At 41.6% G+C, this 19,417-nt stretch overlaps 1 protein-coding gene across 2 annotated transcripts in view; it reads left to right on the top strand.

The window, feature by feature from the left end:
• LOC148024403 (protein LOL2-like) overlaps window positions 1-19,139 on the top strand; it is a 58,648-nt gene extending 39,509 nt beyond the window's left edge. For both annotated transcript variants that reach the window (XM_087694051.1, XM_087694052.1), the window contains exons 5-7: window positions 2,108-2,188; window positions 18,587-18,652; window positions 18,749-19,139. In XM_087694051.1, the coding sequence (XP_087550177.1) occupies window positions 2,108-2,188; window positions 18,587-18,652; window positions 18,749-18,790 (189 nt within the window). In that variant the 3' untranslated portion in view covers window positions 18,791-19,139. The remainder of the gene's footprint in view (window positions 1-2,107; window positions 2,189-18,586; window positions 18,653-18,748) is intronic.
• Window positions 19,140-19,417: the final 278 nt, after the last annotated feature.

Raw genomic sequence — 19,417 nt, forward strand, 5'->3', positions numbered from 1 at the left:
TCTCCAATGAGCGAGCTTACTTTCCAAATTGATACATTACTGCTGATGGTATCCCATCTTACGTCCTTTTAGATTTCTCCAATGATCTTGCTTGCTTTCCTAATCAATACTTGACTGCTGATGGTATCCCATCTTAGAGTTGCACCATTTGGAGCTGACTATAGAAGTCTAATTGGGGATAAGAGCCATTGGTGACCCAGCTTGTACGGGCAGTAACTGACTACTAAAAGATATGTAATGTGGGGACAATGGCCATGGTCCATCTAGTGACTCAAATCCAAGCTGATGGTGTTTAAAACATGGATTCTGTGATTGGGAGTCATATCAGAGACTGCTCTTTTACAGTATGCACTTCGATGGGTTTTATGGTATGTCAGCTCCATTCACAGATTTGTTCAGTGGTGTGAACATCAAGAAACAATGAATCATAATGAAACCAGCTAAATTAGAGGTCTCAAGAGTCAATTTGTCCAAGATATGGACCCTTTTATTTCAACACAGACACACTTAATTTTTCCTAAGATGCAATGCTCCAATGACTGTTATATGAGTTTTAAATTGGTTCCAGCTGTGTAGTTACTTGAGATGGGCATTAAAGTGGTGGAAGCACTTGTTGAGCCACCTAAAATTGCCATTTCAATTAATCATATTTTTCTGGCGTTTTCTTGGCTCTTAAATCAATTCCAAAAAGCAATTCAATTTACCTCATACGTGAGACTTCTCCGTAGGAAAATTGCCTCAAAATGATATATAGAAGGGGAAGTCAGTTGTGCTGCCACTTTCATCCCCTTCTGTCTGCAGTGCCAGCTCTCCACTTTCATTATCTTAATCATCTCCTTGTTATTCCAGTTGCTGCCCAGCCCTTGGCTATTACCGCCCTGCTCCTTTAGCTGCTGCTCATCTCTAGGAGGTGCCATCCAGTCCCCTGCCCAGTGTTTGGGTCCTTCTAACCCCGCGTTTGCTGCCAGCAGTCTCCCACACCTGTATTTTCCTCTTCAGCTGCTCTATGGACTGTTCCATCCCTTTCCCCATCTTCCAGCCACTGCGATTTGAATAGATGGTACTGCCTTGCTGGTTCCTGCCGCTGCGATGACTGCCTGCACAGCATCTGTCCTCTTTGGACTGCTGCATGTTTCTATTTACAGCTCTCTCTCACCCCTACAACATCCTTCTGCATTGACATTGGTAGTTCACTGCACTCAGGATCTGTTCTTGGATGACAACATTCTCAACACTCCCCCTCAGTCCATTCCCACGGGAGAGAGTGGGTGTTGGACGGTCTCTGATTCTTGGACATGCACTCATGTGGCTATAGACTATGCCCAATGCATAGCTGAGTGACCACCCAAGCTTGGTGCCAAGTGAGCACTTTCAGCAGTAAGGCCGTATTATTATGTGCCTAGTCGCTCTAATAGTGGAGATATACTTAGCAGAAATCCTTATTTCAAGAGTGTAGATCAGTTAATACTTGTTCTCTCCTTGGACATTTGAGTGCCTTGGGACACTGAGGTGTGTTAATTGCTGATTTTTATGAAAGTTGACCATAGTCTCTTCAATAATATTAACCAGCCATTCGTTCTCTATGGTTTGTAGGTTGAAACTCTCTCACAACTTCAAAGCAGGAAAACTACATTTTCTAATTGTTGATAGCAACATATATTTGACTTTATCCTGTCCATGTGCCATTTTTTATGCATGACAGTTAAAAAGTAGTGCATTTATATTATATATGAATTTCAAGGCCCAACTCAAATTTACCCCATATAGTATGAACTATGCAGATAAGTCATGAAGGATGAAAATTATAAGTAGCAGGATACAATGAGTTTGCTACCAAGCGTGTGAGCCACCAAGTCAGAGCATATGCTTCATAAATTATATTATTGCTTTTCCTAATAACTAGATGTTTTAGAGTAAGTAGTTATCAGCTTCTATAGATGTGTTTGAATAGATGTAATAGAGATTTTTTCCTGTTGAATGGTGTTGAATTGTACTTGTAATTTCATCAAATTGTGAATCATCAGACCTCTTTGTATCTTATTTTTTGTAGATATTACATTAACTGAAAGCTCAGGCATCTTTTATCTCCGTCTGTTTATGTTAATAGGTAAACAATGCAAGAATGCCGCTTCCAGCACAAAGGCCAGCTGCGAGTGCTCCTCCTATGCAACCATCAACAACTTCACAGGTTTGCAGATCCTTGTAGCTATGTTGTAAGCGATTAAGAATATCACTAATATTTATTGCTGTTCTGTATGTTCATGCCAGTGGAATATTTAATGTATTTCTTTTCACACAACTCACAAAGCTACTGTATTTCGAATTATGTTTTAAGCATTTCAACAACCTCTCTCAGCCTAGCCCACAACTTTTCTAACACCCTCTCTCAAATTATAGGTGATTTGGGACAACACAATGATACAATGATAATGACTCATCATAGTACAACACTGACACTCAAATAGGACCATGGATACCACAGTGGTGGGTGTGCAAGCCACCACCAAAGTTCTTCAGAGAGGATGTGATCATACCAACTGTGGAAAACAGAGAAGAATCATAGTAGCTCTCAATGTCTATCAACAATGCCTCACAAGAGCATATGTGACTATCCTGTCAGCAATGCCTTTGAGCATACTTTACCGTGGATTCTCCACCTTTACCGAGACTACCAAAGCATCTCCTCATGTGATGGATGAGGAGCCAATCCCGCTCTCTATAAAGAAACTGCCCATTGTAAACTTGAATGTAAATCCCAACTCCAAGATTTCAAAACCTACCAAGACTTTCACTGATGCTTACCTATTCCACCTCACCATCCTCTCACACTCCCTTTTTGGCATTGGAGAGTTTTGAGGGATGAATGCATCACCCCCACTAGATAATGAGTGCGAGCGGAAGCAAACACAATATGCTCGTGGATCGAGGTGCAGCAGTAGTTGAGTGAACAGTGAGTTAGAGAGAGAGTCGACGGATAGGTGTGTACCAGTGTGGTACACACAAAGAATAAAAGAATGTATTTATACTTGGGGTACGGTACACTTACACCCGCAAGGGTGTGTTCACATGTATAAAGTGATCATAGATACACGGGAGTAGCATAAAGGCCTTTACAGCCAACAACCTTCCACTTAAAGGTCCTAAGCAAACCTTTAACCAACTTCCACTAGTCGAATGCAATGCTGATGTTGAGCCTTTGCAAGACTTTTAGTGAGAACATCTGTAGGGTTATCCTATATTTTGATCTTAGTCAGTGTGACTAGACCATCATCAAGAACCTGTTTGATGAAATGATACCGAACATCAATATGTTTGGTACGTGCATGAAACATGGCATTCTTAGCCAGGCATACAACACTCTGGCTATCACATCCAAGTAAAGGTGTTTTGGTGAGTAGTCCAAAATCCTTGACCACCAAACGACCAAGCCAGACAGCTGCTTTCGAAGCTTCAGTGGCTGAAATATATTCAGCCTTAGCGGTAGAAAGTGCTACTATTTTTTGCAATCTAGAGCACCAAGAAATTGCCCCATCAATCAATATAAATATGTACCTACTTCTTAGTACTAGTAGACTTGTGAGTATCCAAGTCACCCACTATGTTTGCATCACAATATCCCTGCAGATCTAGCGTACCCTTTCCATAGCAAATACATTTTCTTTGTGCGCCCTTAAGGTATCGTAAGATGCATTTCACTGCTTCCCAATGTGCTTTGCCAGGATTTGACATAAACCTGCTCACAACTCCCACTGCATGAGCAATGTTAGGTCTAGTGGCAACCATAGCATACATGAGTGAACCACAAGCTGAAGCATAAAGAACACCCTTCATAGAGCTGGTTGCTTTATCATCTTTTGGGCAATCTGCTTTGCTAAGCTTAAGATATGGTGGTAAAGAAACACCAAGTGGCTTAGCATCCCCATAGAAAAACGATCAAGTACTTTGCTGATATACTTTTCTTGTGAGAGAAACAAGAGTTGTTGCTTTCTATCTCTCATCACATGCATGCTCAAAATGTGTTCAGTTGCATCCAAGTCCTTAATGGAAAAGACTGAATTCAGCTGTTTTTTCAATGCATTAACCTAGCTTTTATGCTTACCAGCAATAAGCATATCATCCACATAAAGCACAAGTAAAATAAGGCTTCCATCATCAGCCTTCTTGATATATAAGCAATGATCTGCATTACTTCTTTTAAACCCATGTGAGAGCATGAAGGTACAAACTTTTTATACCATTGTCTGGGAGCCTGTTTTAAACCATACAAGCTTCTCTGAAGCTTACATACCAAATGCTCCTTTCCTTGTATAACAAAGCCTTCTGGGTGCTTCATGTATAGCTCTTCTTCCAAGTCACCATGTAGGAATGCAATTTTAACATCCATTTGATCAAGTTCAAGATCCATAGATGCTACAATAGCAAAGAATACGTGAAGAGTGGTCATTTTGACAACAGGTGAAAAGATTTCATGAAAGTCAATCCCCTCTTTCTGTGTATAGACCTTAGCCACAAGCTCGGATTTGTATTTTGGTTTGCCATCCACACACTTGATTTTATAGACCCATTTGTTAGGAATAGCTTTCCTGTTGTCTGTAATACATTTTCAGGCTGCTGTAATTCATTTTCAGCATGCTGATCTTGTTGTCTAAGCTGGTTTTCAGCATACCTTTGATACCCATTTTCATCTAGCTCAATGATGATACATTGGTTATCATAACCAACATCAAATGGAGCTGAATTTTTAGTGGTTAATGGCTGTCAAAGTGGTTGATCATGTTGAAATTTCACTTTCTTTTTGTCTAAGTCATTAGATATGACATTTTTCAGCAGCTTTGACTCATTTAATACCATATCCTGGCTGCGTAGCACCTTTTTTATGCTTGGAACCCAAACTCTATAGCCTATTTCACCTTCATCTCCATAATCCATGAAGATGCCTCTATAGGATTTCATGTCAAGTTTGGTTCTCCCATCAACAGGTACATGTACATAGCATTCGCAGCCAAAGACCCTTAAGTGGTCATATGAAGCAGGTTTGCCAGACCAAACCTCTTTATGGATGCCACTTTCAAGTGTATGATGTGGAGATCAGTTGCAAATATGCACCATGGTTTTAAGTGCCTCTCCCCAAAACGATTGTGAGAGATTAGCTGTGGACAGCATGCACCGAATCTTCTCACATAACGTACGATTCATTTACTTAGCCACACTATTAGATGATGAATTGTAAGGAGATGTAAGCTCCTGTTTAATCCCATTGACATTACAAAACTTATTGAATCCTTTAGATACATACTCTCTCGTGTTATAGTTCTTATGCATTTAAATTTTAAACCCTTTTGAGTACTAACAAATGTATAAAACCTTTTAAAAGCGTCCAATGCCTTACTTTTCTGCTTAAGCAAGTAAATTCGTAGCTTTCTAGAATGGTCATCAGTAAAAGACACAAAATAACGAAAACCACTATGAGTTGTTATTGGCATGGTGCATACAACAGAATGAACTAAATCCAATCTACATGCCTTCCTAGAGGCTCCATGAGAGTATGAATTCTTTACATGTTTTCCCAAAACACAATCATCACAATAGGTCAGCCTTTGAGTTTTTCACATAAACTCTTTTAAGTGAAGAAAGTGTCTGCAAACCCTTTTCGCTCATGTGTCCAAGACGCTTGTGCCATAACTCCATGTGTGATTGTACTTCAGCAACTGCAACAAACTTTCCAGGAAGTACCTTGTAGTAGAGATAATATAGAATTTCCCTTTTACCACCTCTAGTGACTAGCATAGACCCTTTCTGTATCTTTCACATCCCACCACCAAAAGTAGTGAAATAATCTCTGTTGTCTAGTTGCCCAACAGAAAGTAAACTCTTCTTAATGCCAGGTATATACCTAACATCATGAAGGATCAATTCTTGACCATTTTCAAAAGCCAAGTGTATGATGTCCATTCCTTTAATATCACATGCATGGTTGTTGCCTAGATAGACTTTCCCAAGATTACCTTTTGTATAAGAAGAAAAACACTCCAAGGATAGAGTTACATGAAATGAAGCATCACTGTCAACAATCCACGATTGTGACAAACCATCATGAGTTGACAATAAAGCATCCATCACATCGCTTTTAGTGATACACATGCCCTCCACTGTCATAGTATGTGGATCTGAAGATGCAACCAGAAAATCAACATCTTTATCTTCTTCTATCTCCTCAATAACAACATTAGATACCACATTTACTTTTTCTGTTTCTTTAGGGGTAGAGCTGCCATCCTTCTCATTCTTTTTACCTTTTGCATTAACTTGCTTCTTGCGTTTTTGTTCCTTTTTAAAGTACTTGCAATTGGACTTTTTATGCCCTTTGCGACCACACTAATAACAAGTGACATCTTGCTGTTTTTTCTTGCTTTTGCTGTGAGTTGTTTTTATTTGTAGCATTTGACCTTTTTTCAGTTCTTCCACTGTTTTTCCCACTTGCCTTGCATCTAATCTCTTTATTGAGAATAGAACCACGCACACCATCAAATGTCAAGTTGGGGTTGGTGCTCAATGATACAACCAATGCTTCCCATAGATTGGGTAAAGTCATGAGTAAAAAGATAGCACTCAATTTAGGATGAAAAGCTGGCAAACTTGCATATTGTAATTGACTCAAAATACTAGTGAAAGCATTCAAATGCTCTGAGGCAGGCTTAGACTCATCAATCTTCAAGTTTACCAACTTTTGCATGAGATGTACCTAATTGAGAGGAGTTGTATTCTCATACGTAACCTTGAGTTTCTCCCAAACTCCATAGGCAGTAGCAAGTCCCTTGATATCAACCAAGATATCATCTGTGACAGCCATTTTAATGTAAGTAATGGCCATTTTATTCATTTTAGTCAAAAACTCATCTGACAAAGCAAGAGGCTTATGTTCTGCCAAGGCATCATCACAATCCTTTAGAAAGAGTATACCCTACATACGATCTTTCCAAAGATCAAAGCCATTGCCATGAAATTTACGAATCTCAAAGAGATTCTTTGTATTAGATGTAGATGCATTGCCAGTGATCTTTAGCAATAAAAGACTGCAATAAAATGCTGAATACTTTCAGCCAATTAGCAAAGTTGCGGAATGTAACAGCAAGTATACACACTTGTATTTCCAAGGTGTCCAAGAAGTAAATGTTTTGCTGCAATTTCAGTCTCAAGTATTGATTACAACATATACACGAATCAAATCTGATACATTTGCATTAATGACAGCTCCCACTTCAGTAATACATCACCATAATGCCCAAATGCAATAGCCCAAGTGCTGTATATACCATTGTTTCATTGCATAATGAGCATTCAACAATACATATACCGAGAGAAGTTGCTCTTTTGGATAATTTGAAACATCCCAAGTTTAAATTTCTCCCACTCAGCAGTGAATCTATTGCAAATTTCACTGTCAAAGCTCAAATCGACTCAGTGCATCACAAATGCGAAAAACCCCAAAATTTTTGCAGTGAATTTGCCCTGATTGCATCGATACATTCTCTCGAGTATCAAATATGGGCAAATGTTGCAGAAATTTGACAAATTATGCAAAACCCTCAAATTTCGGGGTCCAATAGTGCACAAATTTCAATGAAATTGGCTCAACTGAGCAAAATTTCACTTATACATGAAAAGGCCCAAAATTTTTGAGACATGTACACCCAATGTTTGCAATTTTTGGGTCAATAGTTATTGTTATGCGTGTCCAGCACCAAATCTAGGAGAAGCCCTAAATTTTCAAGTGTAAATTTGCACAGATCTGCATTTTGTGCTTGCACGTGTGAATCCAATAGAGAAAGAGGAGAAAAATTACAGATGAATAATAAAAAAAAAGGTCAAATTGTTGACCTTGTTTGCTAGGTTAGTTGCCTGGCTGTCGCCTGTTGCTTGGCCCGTCGCCTGTAGTCGCTTGGACCGTTGTGCGCAGTCGCCTGGCCCATCACTCGTCACGATCAGTTTGGTCGCCCGTCAACTGTTGACCTGACTTGTATGAATTGCTCATGTTGACTCGCTTGCCTTCGACAAGCCTCGCCGGTTGCAATTTGTGACTTGCAACTGTCGTTTCCAGTCGTCGACTGTAGAAAACGTCACTAGTCTTGGCCCTTGCCACGTGCTTGTCACCTGTAGGCCTTGTTCGTCGCTTGGTACGAAATGTCACACCTGCCTATCCATTGGTCATTGCTGCCTGCATTGATTCCCGTGCTCTGATATGAGTTTGATGAGTGCGTGTGGAAGCAAACAAAATATGGTCATGGATCGAGATGCAGCAGTAGTTGAGTGAACAATGAGTGAGAGTGAGAGTCGACGGATAGGTGTGTATCAGTGTGGTACACAAAAAGAATAAAAGAATGTATTTATACTTAGGGTACAATACACTTATACGCATAAGGGTGTGTTTACATGTGTAAAGTAATACACACATACACACACACACACGCGCGCGTGCGCGGGGGAGTAGTGTAAGGGCCTTTACACCCAACACTAGAAAGCAGCAAAGGGAGGGGCAGCCAGGCCCTTCCCCTTCTCTTAAGATGAATGCTTTCGCACCTTGGCCATTGCCTTGGTTGGAGGATTTGAGTCAAAGTTGAGAAGGATGAGGATGACTTGTTGGAAGAGTCCATATCCTGTTGCTACTACTTTATTCTTCTTCTTCCTCGAAGCCACTAACTCAAAATCTTGGTGCAAATGTCCCTTCTTACCATGATGCTAGTAGTGGCCCTTCGGCTTCTCCTAGTCACCCCTCTTTGAAGTCACTAATACCTCATCATGGCCACCATACAGAGATGGAAGACTCTCTTGTAATTTCAATGATGCCTTATGCTCAAGTAGCATTGAGGACATATGTAAAAAACTGATTGGCATCAATGATGTTTGGGAGTGCAAAGCATTGGCTATTCCATCAAGCTCTAGAGGGAGCTCATAGAGTAGAGTCCCCACAAGATGAGCCTTGGAAATTATAGACTACATGTGCCAAAGCTAATCTTGTGCCTATGTAACACGAAGTAAGAAAGATTGGATAATATCCTTTGTTGAGCATAACATATGCATTACTTGTTGATTAGCCTCTTAAACAACCCCAAAACACACTAAAAATGCTCTTTTAGAGTAAAACCCTAAAACGGGGAGCGGTTCGAGAGAGTTCAATGGAAACCCTAAAACGGGGAGTGGTTCGAGAGAGTTCAGTGGAACCCCTAATTTTTGGGCCACCCTTCCACATCTATAAATAGACAGGCTGCTTCCATTCAACCTTATCCTGTCTGTGCAGGTTTCTCACTCCACGTGCAGATTTCAGCCATCAATCTCCTCCCACGTGGTTGTCCAGCCCTCAAGATTGCTGCCACTCCATCCGTGTTTGCTCTTGTTGCTGGTGCCTTCATCCATGCTGATGTCAGCTACTGGCGACATCATTATTTGCTGCGATCTGATCATCCAGTCATCGCCAGCCAATCAGACGCTGTTTCAGCTTGCTGTTTACAGCAGATTGTGCACAGTTTCCAGCTTACGATCGGTGGTACATTGTTGCGTTTACCAGTTTCCAGCCTCCAGACTGCTGTGTTTTGGTGACCAGTCTGCTGCCATTCACTATTCAGCACTCCTACACTCCGACTGGTGGTCACAGACTTGGGATCCGTCTCCGATGGATGTCACACTCCGACATTGCCCTGCCCTTGAGCACACTGTACACTCTTACATTCATTTACAGCATTCATTCACTTCAGAGTTGTGTTCTCTCTTTCCCTTCTTCTGTTTGTGTTTGAGTTTCTTTGTTTGAGTTTTGAGTTTTGCGCTTAGGATTTGAGTTTTGCCTTGTATTTGTATCGGTGTCTGTCTCTTTGTGTTTCTGTCGTGGTCATATACTCTGTGTGTCCTTAGTGTAAATCCTAGCAGTTTTCGTCACATGGTATCAGAGCCGGTGCTCTTGTAAAGAGTATCCTGCGGATATTGTGGAGAGCTAGTCTTTGTGCGAGGCACACAATACGATGTATAACCGAATCACAATGTCCTAGACACCTTCTTCTCCAATTCCTATAATGTCTTATCAAGCTTCTCCATCATTGGTGGCCCTAAGACGACATTATGGATTGGGTGAGGACGACGACACTTCACCTTTACCAGATTTCAGTAACATGACAGCGGACTTTGAGGAGTACTATTGCAACAGGTACGGTGATGTTTACACCCCTCTTACCAGTTCTGCTACTATATCCAGACCGGTTGGTGAGGCTGGCCACCTCTCTGATCATGGACGGCATACGGCATTCAGAATGTCTAGCGATCCATCTTCATCATCTCAGTTAGGTCCAATGTCAGGTTTGTACAATTCTTTTGTGTTGCATGAATCAAAACCCTTGTCCGTTTTTTCTTTTGAGGTACAGGATCCGGATGGCTTTGTGTATGTGAACTTCAATAGAAGAGGCTCAGAAGCAGACGAAATTCAGATACATCTACAACTTATGTTTCATTTGAGCATATCACACACACTTCTCACTTCCCTTTCATCCCACCCTCTTCTATATCACACCTTGATCACCTCTCATCATCTTTCCAAAACCTTGGATTACACTCCACATTTGCATCACACACCCTAGAGGTTGGATCTTTCCTCTCCGCTCCCATCACCTTTTCCTTATCCATCCCATTCTCTACCTTTTTGCACCATGGTACTTCGTTAGGGAAAATGCCACCCTTTAACACATTGCCTCTCACCTTTCAGCAAATGAGCACAACCATAACTCTTGGGTCGACTGTGATGGGCATTCCCCTCACTCTCACCAGCGTCACATCTCACATGACCACTCAAACGCAGGGGTTTCCATCCTCAGCTTATGGTGCGTCTTCACACTCTCCTTGGGTTACACCTACGCAGGGGTTCCCATCTTTTGCTCCCCGTGTTCCCATTCCACCTCCTTGGGTTCCTCATGTGGCTACCATGCCCATGCCTAGTCAGCCCATCCCTACCTATGGATCCACCTTGCACACTATCCGCATGCTTGGTGGGCACTTTGGGGCCCATTCCGAAGTGTATTCCACTCCCCCATCCTACCCCCATTACACTTTTTCACACTATCCATCTCCGAGTACTACCACTCCTGTTGCAACGGCTAAGAGTTCCTTCATGGATAAGACACGTTTTAATGGGTTAAATTTCACCACTTGGTCTAATTTCATGCAACAAGTGCTTGAGTCTCAGGGTCTTTGGGACCTTGTCATTGGTCTAGAGCCTATGCGGGACCCTCGACTAGCTCACCTTGATTACATTTGTCAATGGAGAGTTTGCAATGCCACAGCGAATGTTGAGCTGATGTAGGGATTGCTTCTTGAGTTTCACTCTCAGTTGCAACACTTCTCGCTCGCGGTAGAGTGTCGGAGTCACCTTCTCGACTGCCATGCGGCTCGTGATCGTACTCGTGCATCAATCTCGATTTTGAGCTTCAAGAGTTCTCTATTAAGGAAGGGGATGATATGAAAGTCAAGTTGATTGAATATAGGCGGTTACTTGCCGAGTTTTCCACTATTGGCTCTTCAAAGTTAGATGACGATCAAGTTACATTTTTCTTGAATAAGTTGCTTGAAAAGTACTTCAATTTTATTCAAGACATCATCTCCCAATCTCGATTGTCAACCTTTTACGAGTTTGAGTGCTAGTTCTTGCATTATGCGAGGCTGCATGTTTAAGTCCACAAGAAATCCTCATCACAACCTTATTCAGAGCAGAGGGGGTTGGTTGCCTCTTCTTTAGAAGGGAAAACCCCCAGTGTCAAGAACTCGCAAGATGCGAAGGTAAGCCAATTAAAGGGTGTCTCCTCTTCCTCAAATGGAACCAAAGAATCTAGACCTATCTGGCAGCAACTCCTTAAGAAAAACCGGTTTTGCACACTGCCACAGAGTAGGCTATGTGGACGAGGAGTGTTGTTTCTAGGCCCAAGATCTTCCACCTAAAAAGCCTTAGTAGACCGCTGCGACTGCACATTTCAATGGAGCTACGCCTTCCGCTCTTGCTTCATCTGCTCCTTCAGCACCTGTTGTTGCTGCTGGACATGTGGCTCAAGTACAGCCTCAACAGCCCATCTCTTTCACTACCCCTGAGGGACTGGTTGATTGGTCTGCAGGTTCCAATCCTGTTGCACTTTATACATCTATCTCACCTTCCTTCCCACCTCGTCAGGCATTTCCTTGGCAGAGCCATGCTATTACGCGATAGTGGCCACCTTCTTAGACTAGCATGTCTCTAGGTCCTTTTGGATATCCTAGGTCAGCCTAGTATTCATTTTTCGCACTCTTAGAGTCGGGTCCATAGGATTCATTGTCCTTAGTTTTTCCATTCTTTTGTCTTCCGCTGCATTTACTTACACATACACATTCATTGCATTTATTTTGAGTTAGATTTTCTTTCTGTTTTGTTTTGCTTTGGAGCATTTCACCACTAACCTCTGTGTTTGTAGATTCTCATCTCTTTTGCAGGGTTTTGTCTTTCAGTGTAGGGCTAACTTGCAGATTGCTTTGGTCCTACGTGGGCTAGAGATATGGGGATGCGCATCGTTCCTTTCATGGTTTCATCATCCTAGGAGTGCTTGCTCTTTTTCCAGCATGGTGGTTTCCCCTCCCGAGGCAGATCGTGTAGCATCTCTCTCGATACTATCATGGTGGAGACTTCTGCCTTGCTCTTCTAGCGGGGTGCTTCATCCATTCCATTCTTTATCCACTTCATCTTCTTTCATTCCTTATGGTTCTCGGCACCATACGAAGTGAAACCAGCCTTCCTTCTTGGATAGGGTGGTTTAACTTGATTAAGCACTTAATTACAGCAAATAGCAATTGAACATAAATTGAAATGCTCACTTTACCTTCATAAACTTGGACAATGGACACCTTGTTGGCCCCAAAACTGACACCCCTTTCGGTATTTCTTTAATTTCAATTGCTGATGGATAAATTACAAGCTGAGATTTCACGACCTCCTTGGCTGATTCAAAAGCCCCTTGCTGTTCCAATAATCAGCAAAGCATTCGGGCAAATTATCCCTTGATTTTCACCCGACTTGCTCTAATGGAACCCCAATTGGTCAAATGCTGCCCCAAATTTACAATAGATGGGCTGCCATCTGAAATCCTCACAATTCCACGAATTTCCGGTGCTGATTTCAATGTACAATGCCTTTGACTGATGGGACGGGTCCCAAGGTGGCTGCTAAACCCTAATTACTACTGTAATTTAGGGTTTACAGCAGTAAACTCTCTGCTGTCCACCAAATTTGGCTGTACTCTGCTACCAATGGCTGAGAATTACTGAGAATGCTTGAGCATAGACTGGAGGAGATGAGAGAATGCTGTAGAGAGAGAGAAAATCAGCTGAAATGTATCTTTTGATTCATAGCTCTGATGACAAATTTGATGGCACCAACAGCCATTTGGAGCTTGGTGGAGGGAGAGGAGGAGATCAGATTTGGCTCTGAGAGGCGAGAACGACTGATCGCGCGCCGCAACAGGATAGGGGGCAGCAGGTTTTCTCTTCCGCCTCAAGAGAGGCGGCGATAGGAGAGGACGTCACACTTTGACATTGCTTTGCCCTTGAGCACACTGTACACTTTTACATTCATTTATAGCATTCATTCACTTGAGAGTTGTGTTCTCTCTCTCTCCCTTATTCTGTTTGTTTTTGAGTTTTGAGTTTTGCATTTAGGGTTTGAGTTTTGCCCTTCGTATCTGTGTTTGTCTCTTTGTGTTTCTGTCATGGTCATACACTCTTATGTGTCCTTAGTGCAAACCCTAGTAGTTTTCTTCACATCCTTTGGCTCAAAGTTCATGGGTTGGAGCTGACCATAGAGGGCTGCTAGTAGAACCTTTTGAGAAATGCATCAGAGAAGAGCAGAATGCACATAAACTGTTGAGAAACCACTTCTTTAGTTTACACACTTTATTTAGGGTTTTGGTCTGATAGTCCCTAAAAGGGTTGGTTTCCTCATTTTGGTCACTTTTTCAGTAGGTGCCCACTCAGTGGTGTGCACCCTAGATAGCTTATGCCTATAAATAGGCTGCCACTTCATTGATTCTTCACCCACTACAATCTTTCTTCACCCCTCTTCTTCCATCACTCCAGTACTCTTCTCTCTCTACACTGTTGCTGCCCACATCTCTATCGGAGGACATTGCAATTCATGGCCTTCCACCATCTCCTACCTTGGTGTCATCTTCCCTCATTAGGCGTTAGCTTTTCACATCCAGGCGTCAGTCTCCAACATTTGATGTCATCGTGCAATTTTGGTTTGGTGGACCAGGAGGCTCTCCACTAGCTTTCGTCAACTCCCATCAGCTTGGTGTTTTACTGTGATTTGCATTTAGCCTCTGGAGGCCTTCCCTCTACCTGGTGTCAGCTCTCAGCACCTGGTGATAGCATTCTTCACTTGGCAACGGCGGCAACAGCCTCCTCACCCCTAGCGTCAGCCCAACACACCCAAGGTATTTGCATTTTGAGCCTTGGAGCTTCCTCTACATCTGGCATCATCATACTCCACTTGGTATCAACATTTGGGCTGCTTTCTGTGCGTTTGATAGCTCCGACACACTCTGGGATTTGTGTTTTGCTGCCCATGCCACTTCTCGGCTTTTGAGGATTGTGGTTTGCTCCCTTGACAATTGTCCTTCACCTTCCCATAATTACTTCAAAAGCCCACTGCTTGGAGGAGTGTGTTTCACTCCCTTCACTATGCAGTTTCCCCATAGGTGCTGCCGCTTGGTTTAGACAAGATAGTGTAGTTATCTTTTGAGCTTCGGCTCTGCTGTATCAGCTTTTCTTCTCATGTCATGATTCAGTCCATCATCATTGTGTTCTTGTGTTTTTGAGTTTCTCTTCTCTCTTAGTGTTTGCCCTACACACTCTGTTTCTCCTCGCAAACCCTACTCTCTTTGCACCGTTGCATATTTTCACACAAGCATCATTTGAATCCCATCATAGCATAACTTCCTCATGGTTGACAAGATCCCAATCATCGGGGAGAGTAGGAGGTTGGGCCTGCTTAATATCTTTTGAGTCATTGTACCATAATTGCTTTTGCACAAACCATATGTCCATGACAACACTCCATGTGATATGGTTAGGGCCATGAAGTTTATCATTAGTAGAGCAACAAGGAGGTGCCATTTGGAGAGGATAGCAGGAGAAGATAAAGCAAAGAAGAGAAGCACACACACAGAGAGAGAGAGAGAGAGAGAGAGAGAGAGAGAGAGAGAGAGAGAGTACAACACAGCCTGCATGTATTAGGTGCTCACACATGGTGTAAGGACAGCTGATCACAAAAACAACTGTTGAAATAAGGAGAACCTGATCAAATGCAGCAAACAGAGAACCAGTAGGAAGAAAACAGCCAAGAATCATTTGCCATAGGCATGAGAATGCTGTCACTCAGTTGGAAGAAGTACTAAATGCATGAAATGCAGCAGTTGTACAGCAAAAAGCAGACTGGTCAAGCATTATTAAATGCAGGAAACCAGTAATATAACAATGCAGAAAATGAAAATGCAGGCTGCTGAGCACAAAACGCAGGCAGTAGAGGTCAGAAACAATCCGATTTGGAATCAAGTCACCTAGAGCCAAAGGGAAGATCAAAATCAGTAGTTGGCAGATGTGCAACAGCAAAAAAAAGCACTCCAAGACCTAACATGGACGGCTTATATCATGTTAGAAGTGGCTGTAGTGATAGAAGCGTAGAATACTGCTGTAATAGATTGCACAACATTAGAGAATAAAGACTGCGAGAAAAGAGAAACAAAAGAATACAAAGGGAAAGCCTGAGATATGCTTTGGAAATGGAATCCATATACCAAGACATGAGACAGTTGCGTACAACAGTGAGCCACCGGCTGTGTGGGCACTGGTACCAGCTCCCTCTCTCCAAGAGAACTTACTTAGAAGTCTGCAATTGATGAATGATTGAGGAGGGAGCCATTGAATGAAAAGCCAGAAATATACTAATATTTGGATCAGGTCGGCCAGCAAACAGAATAATAGTGAATGCTGGTCAGCCATAAAATAATGGCAAAAACCATAAAATAGGCACCAGAAAAATATATAAAATAATCTCATGTACCCAGCCCACAGTACATGCATAGACTCACTCATGAGCTGATTAATCTGCTAACATTAAGATACAAAAAGGAGAAATAATATTGTAACAGAGTTTTACTCAATCCACTACTGATCTACTTGATTCCATTAGAGGGAAATGTTGGGTTGATCCTATATATTCCTATATGTGGGAGACTCTTTATTTAAAGTCTTTCTTTCTCTTTAAAGTTGATCATTTATATAAATAACTTTTTTGGTATAATTTCGAATGAATCAATGATAAAACCTAGATAATCCTAGAAAGGTTTGTAGTTCTTCCAGATTATTAAGAGGTAGCCACTTGATAATGATCCTATCTTTGTTTGGATCCATCTTGATTTCCTCTTTTGAGATAATATGTCATAAATACTTGACCTATTTAGCAAATAGTTTATATTTGGATTCTCTAGTCAGCTTCTCCCATCTCCTGTGGAGAGAATGGATAATCTTTGTCCAAATCCTTGAGAGTCTCTCTCCAAATCCTCAAGAGAGTCTATGCAGTGGAGATGTCTTGGCAGTCTACAGCATGGGTGCATCTCGCAATCCAAATGTATCAGGCAATAATGCTAGGTGTCAGCTCCCATATGTGACAATGTCCTTGGTATTAGCCATTTTATCACCTCTGTGTGTGAACATCTTAGTGTGTTTTAGATTGTGCATTTAGGTGTGAACAGCATTTAATGAGGGTCAGGTTTGGGGGAAACCATAGGCCTATATAATTAGGCCCTAGTCGTACTTTCATGGATCATCTATCACATCAATCTATTCAGCTTGTTGTGTACTTGCAAGAGTCCTGTGTGTTTGTGTGTGTGGATACACAATTGACTGTCTTAGATTGGCCATTAGTTGTGCTGCATTGAAATGTGGGCACACTACATTGATTGTACTACATTGGTCATTATTTGTGTTGGGGAAGCTGCTATGATGGGGGAAAGTTTGAAATCTGCTGCAATGCAATATCATGCTGCTGCCGACGTGATCAGCTATGAAGGCTTCTGTTGCTGGGAACATGCAAAAGGGAGGATAGACATTTGTCCCTTGGTACTATGGCAGAAACAAAGGTGCAAAGGAAGGTGAACAATGTGAGAGAGATCAAGAAGGAAATATGGCAGAGAATGATGAATGACCCAGGTTGTGAATGAAGTATTTTCGAGTGTGGGGCCTATAATTAGGTGCTACAAGTGGAACCGGCTGGCCTAATTATAGAACTTGTTGCAAATGACACACGACAGAAAGGGTGCTGGACATGGCAGTGACTGACAAACTGGATGCCTAGATATGGAGTTGGAAACTGACTCTCAGGAGGATTGGAGGGCTATGTCTTGCAAATAGCCCTTTATGGCAGGAAGCAAAGAAGGTAATTTTATAGTAGTGTTTGATCTGTTTACCTGTTTGGTGAATAAGGTGAGCAAGTGGCCTAGTAATTCAATAGTGGAACTGTAGACGGATTACAACTCATGAATTACTTAGTCCAACCAATGAACCCTAGCAGGAAACAGACAGTTGTTTGAAACAGTTCATTAAATAAATGATGTGATGTACAGGATGTGTAAAGGCTTGAAAAGTTGGTGCTCTAGTGTGGACTGGACATTGATTTGAGGTTGGCAATTAAGATGCTAATAGTTACTCATTGAGAGGTAATGACAAAACTTTATTTGTAGATCATGATGTTGATAGGACTCTGTGTCCCAACATCCTAGATATGCAGTCTCTGAAGCCAAAATTATTGGACTAAATTTTGGCAAATAGAATTTGTGCACAGATAGTGTGAACTAAATGTTTCACTAATAGCTGAAAACTCCTGAAAAGATGATGACATTTGGAACTCGTAAATGGAAAGCACAAGACAAGACCTCAAACCACTCTTTAAAGGCATCAGAAAGCTGGCACAATCCATTACAGAGGCATATCATCCATCATTTCAGCCAGAAACAGCCATCTCTAGCCTTGCTTCACATTCAGTGGATCTGTCCAGAGTTTCACCAGCTTGATGTGATGCTATGCTTCTACTGTTATCATCTAGGAAAATATTCACCTTTTGCTTCCTCAAGCTGGCTGTTCTTGTTTCTGTTTCGCTAATCTAGGATTTACTGCATTGTAAATCTCATCATTATCTGCTTAACTCCAGCCATGCAAAAAAGGTGTTCTAGACCTGATCTTTCACAACAGGTTTTCTTTAAGCCTTGATCAAAATACTGCAAGGCTGTATTAATTTTGTTGCTGTCCCATCATTTTTCCATTAGATTTATATCCATATAATAATTGGCAATTTTGGCCAGGCCAAAAGACCAGTCCTTCAAGGAAAATCTTCACTAGATAGTCTCCAGAGGGTAGGGGCTATAGATGATGTTTTGGTAAAGTTTTTGGACGTGACTCAGGATTCTTAAATGTTGTATGTGAGTCTATCATATGTTGCTCGTCTGTAAAGAAAGTTTAAATCACTTGGATATTGTAGGCACCGATACGAACACAGACTGTGGTTGTGGAGAATCCAATGACCCGTGATGAAAGTGGCAAGCTGGTAAATCCCTTGGATTAGTCTAATGTTTTGTGAGGTACTGAGTAGTCTGAGCTGCAAAACTGACCTTGACATCTGGTCTTTTGTTTCCATATACAGGTTAGTAATGTGGCTGTTGGTGTTACCAGTGAGAAAAAGTAAATTGACTATCATGTACATGAAAATGCCTTTGTAGTGCTGGCTGCAGTCAGCTCAGTTGGTGAAGAAGCTGCCAGCTCAGTTTTGGACTTGAATTTCATCATCTTTTCTCCGTCACAGTGAGAGTATCTTGGGTGTTTTCTATCTTTCATGGTCTTCTTTTATAAAAGTAATATCCATAAGCAACAAAGTCTACGAGGTGAAGTTCTTGAGGTGACAGTTTGAGATCATGTCCAAGATCATTTTGGTTGCTGTAGATGCTTCACATGCTGTATCAAACCTAGTATGCTATGGGACATCATAGTAAGGCCAACTTACTACTAATTTATACATAAAGATGTTTATGGTTGAACTCTTTTTGAACTTTCTCCATTGCAAGGAAATGAGCTTATGTGACTGCATGCAAAGGACATTTGCTGTGGCTGATAAACACTCGTGCACAGACAATTCTAGTTGTTCTACTGTAATTTGACAATTCTATAAGCTAGGCTTCATTTTATAAGTTCCAGAGTAGAAAAATAATGAAAGAGGTGCATTTTCATGTATATGAAAGTGTAGAGATTGAAGTTCCAGTCATGCGTTTCACATATTCCAAAGAGACTTCAAATCTACCATGATGTGCTGGGAATT

Source organism: Lygodium microphyllum, chromosome 15 (genome assembly GCF_053477565.2).
Source record: "Lygodium microphyllum isolate KBCC chromosome 15, Lygodium_microphyllum_v1.1.10, whole genome shotgun sequence".
Taxonomy (NCBI): Eukaryota; Viridiplantae; Streptophyta; class Polypodiopsida; order Schizaeales; family Lygodiaceae; genus Lygodium; species Lygodium microphyllum.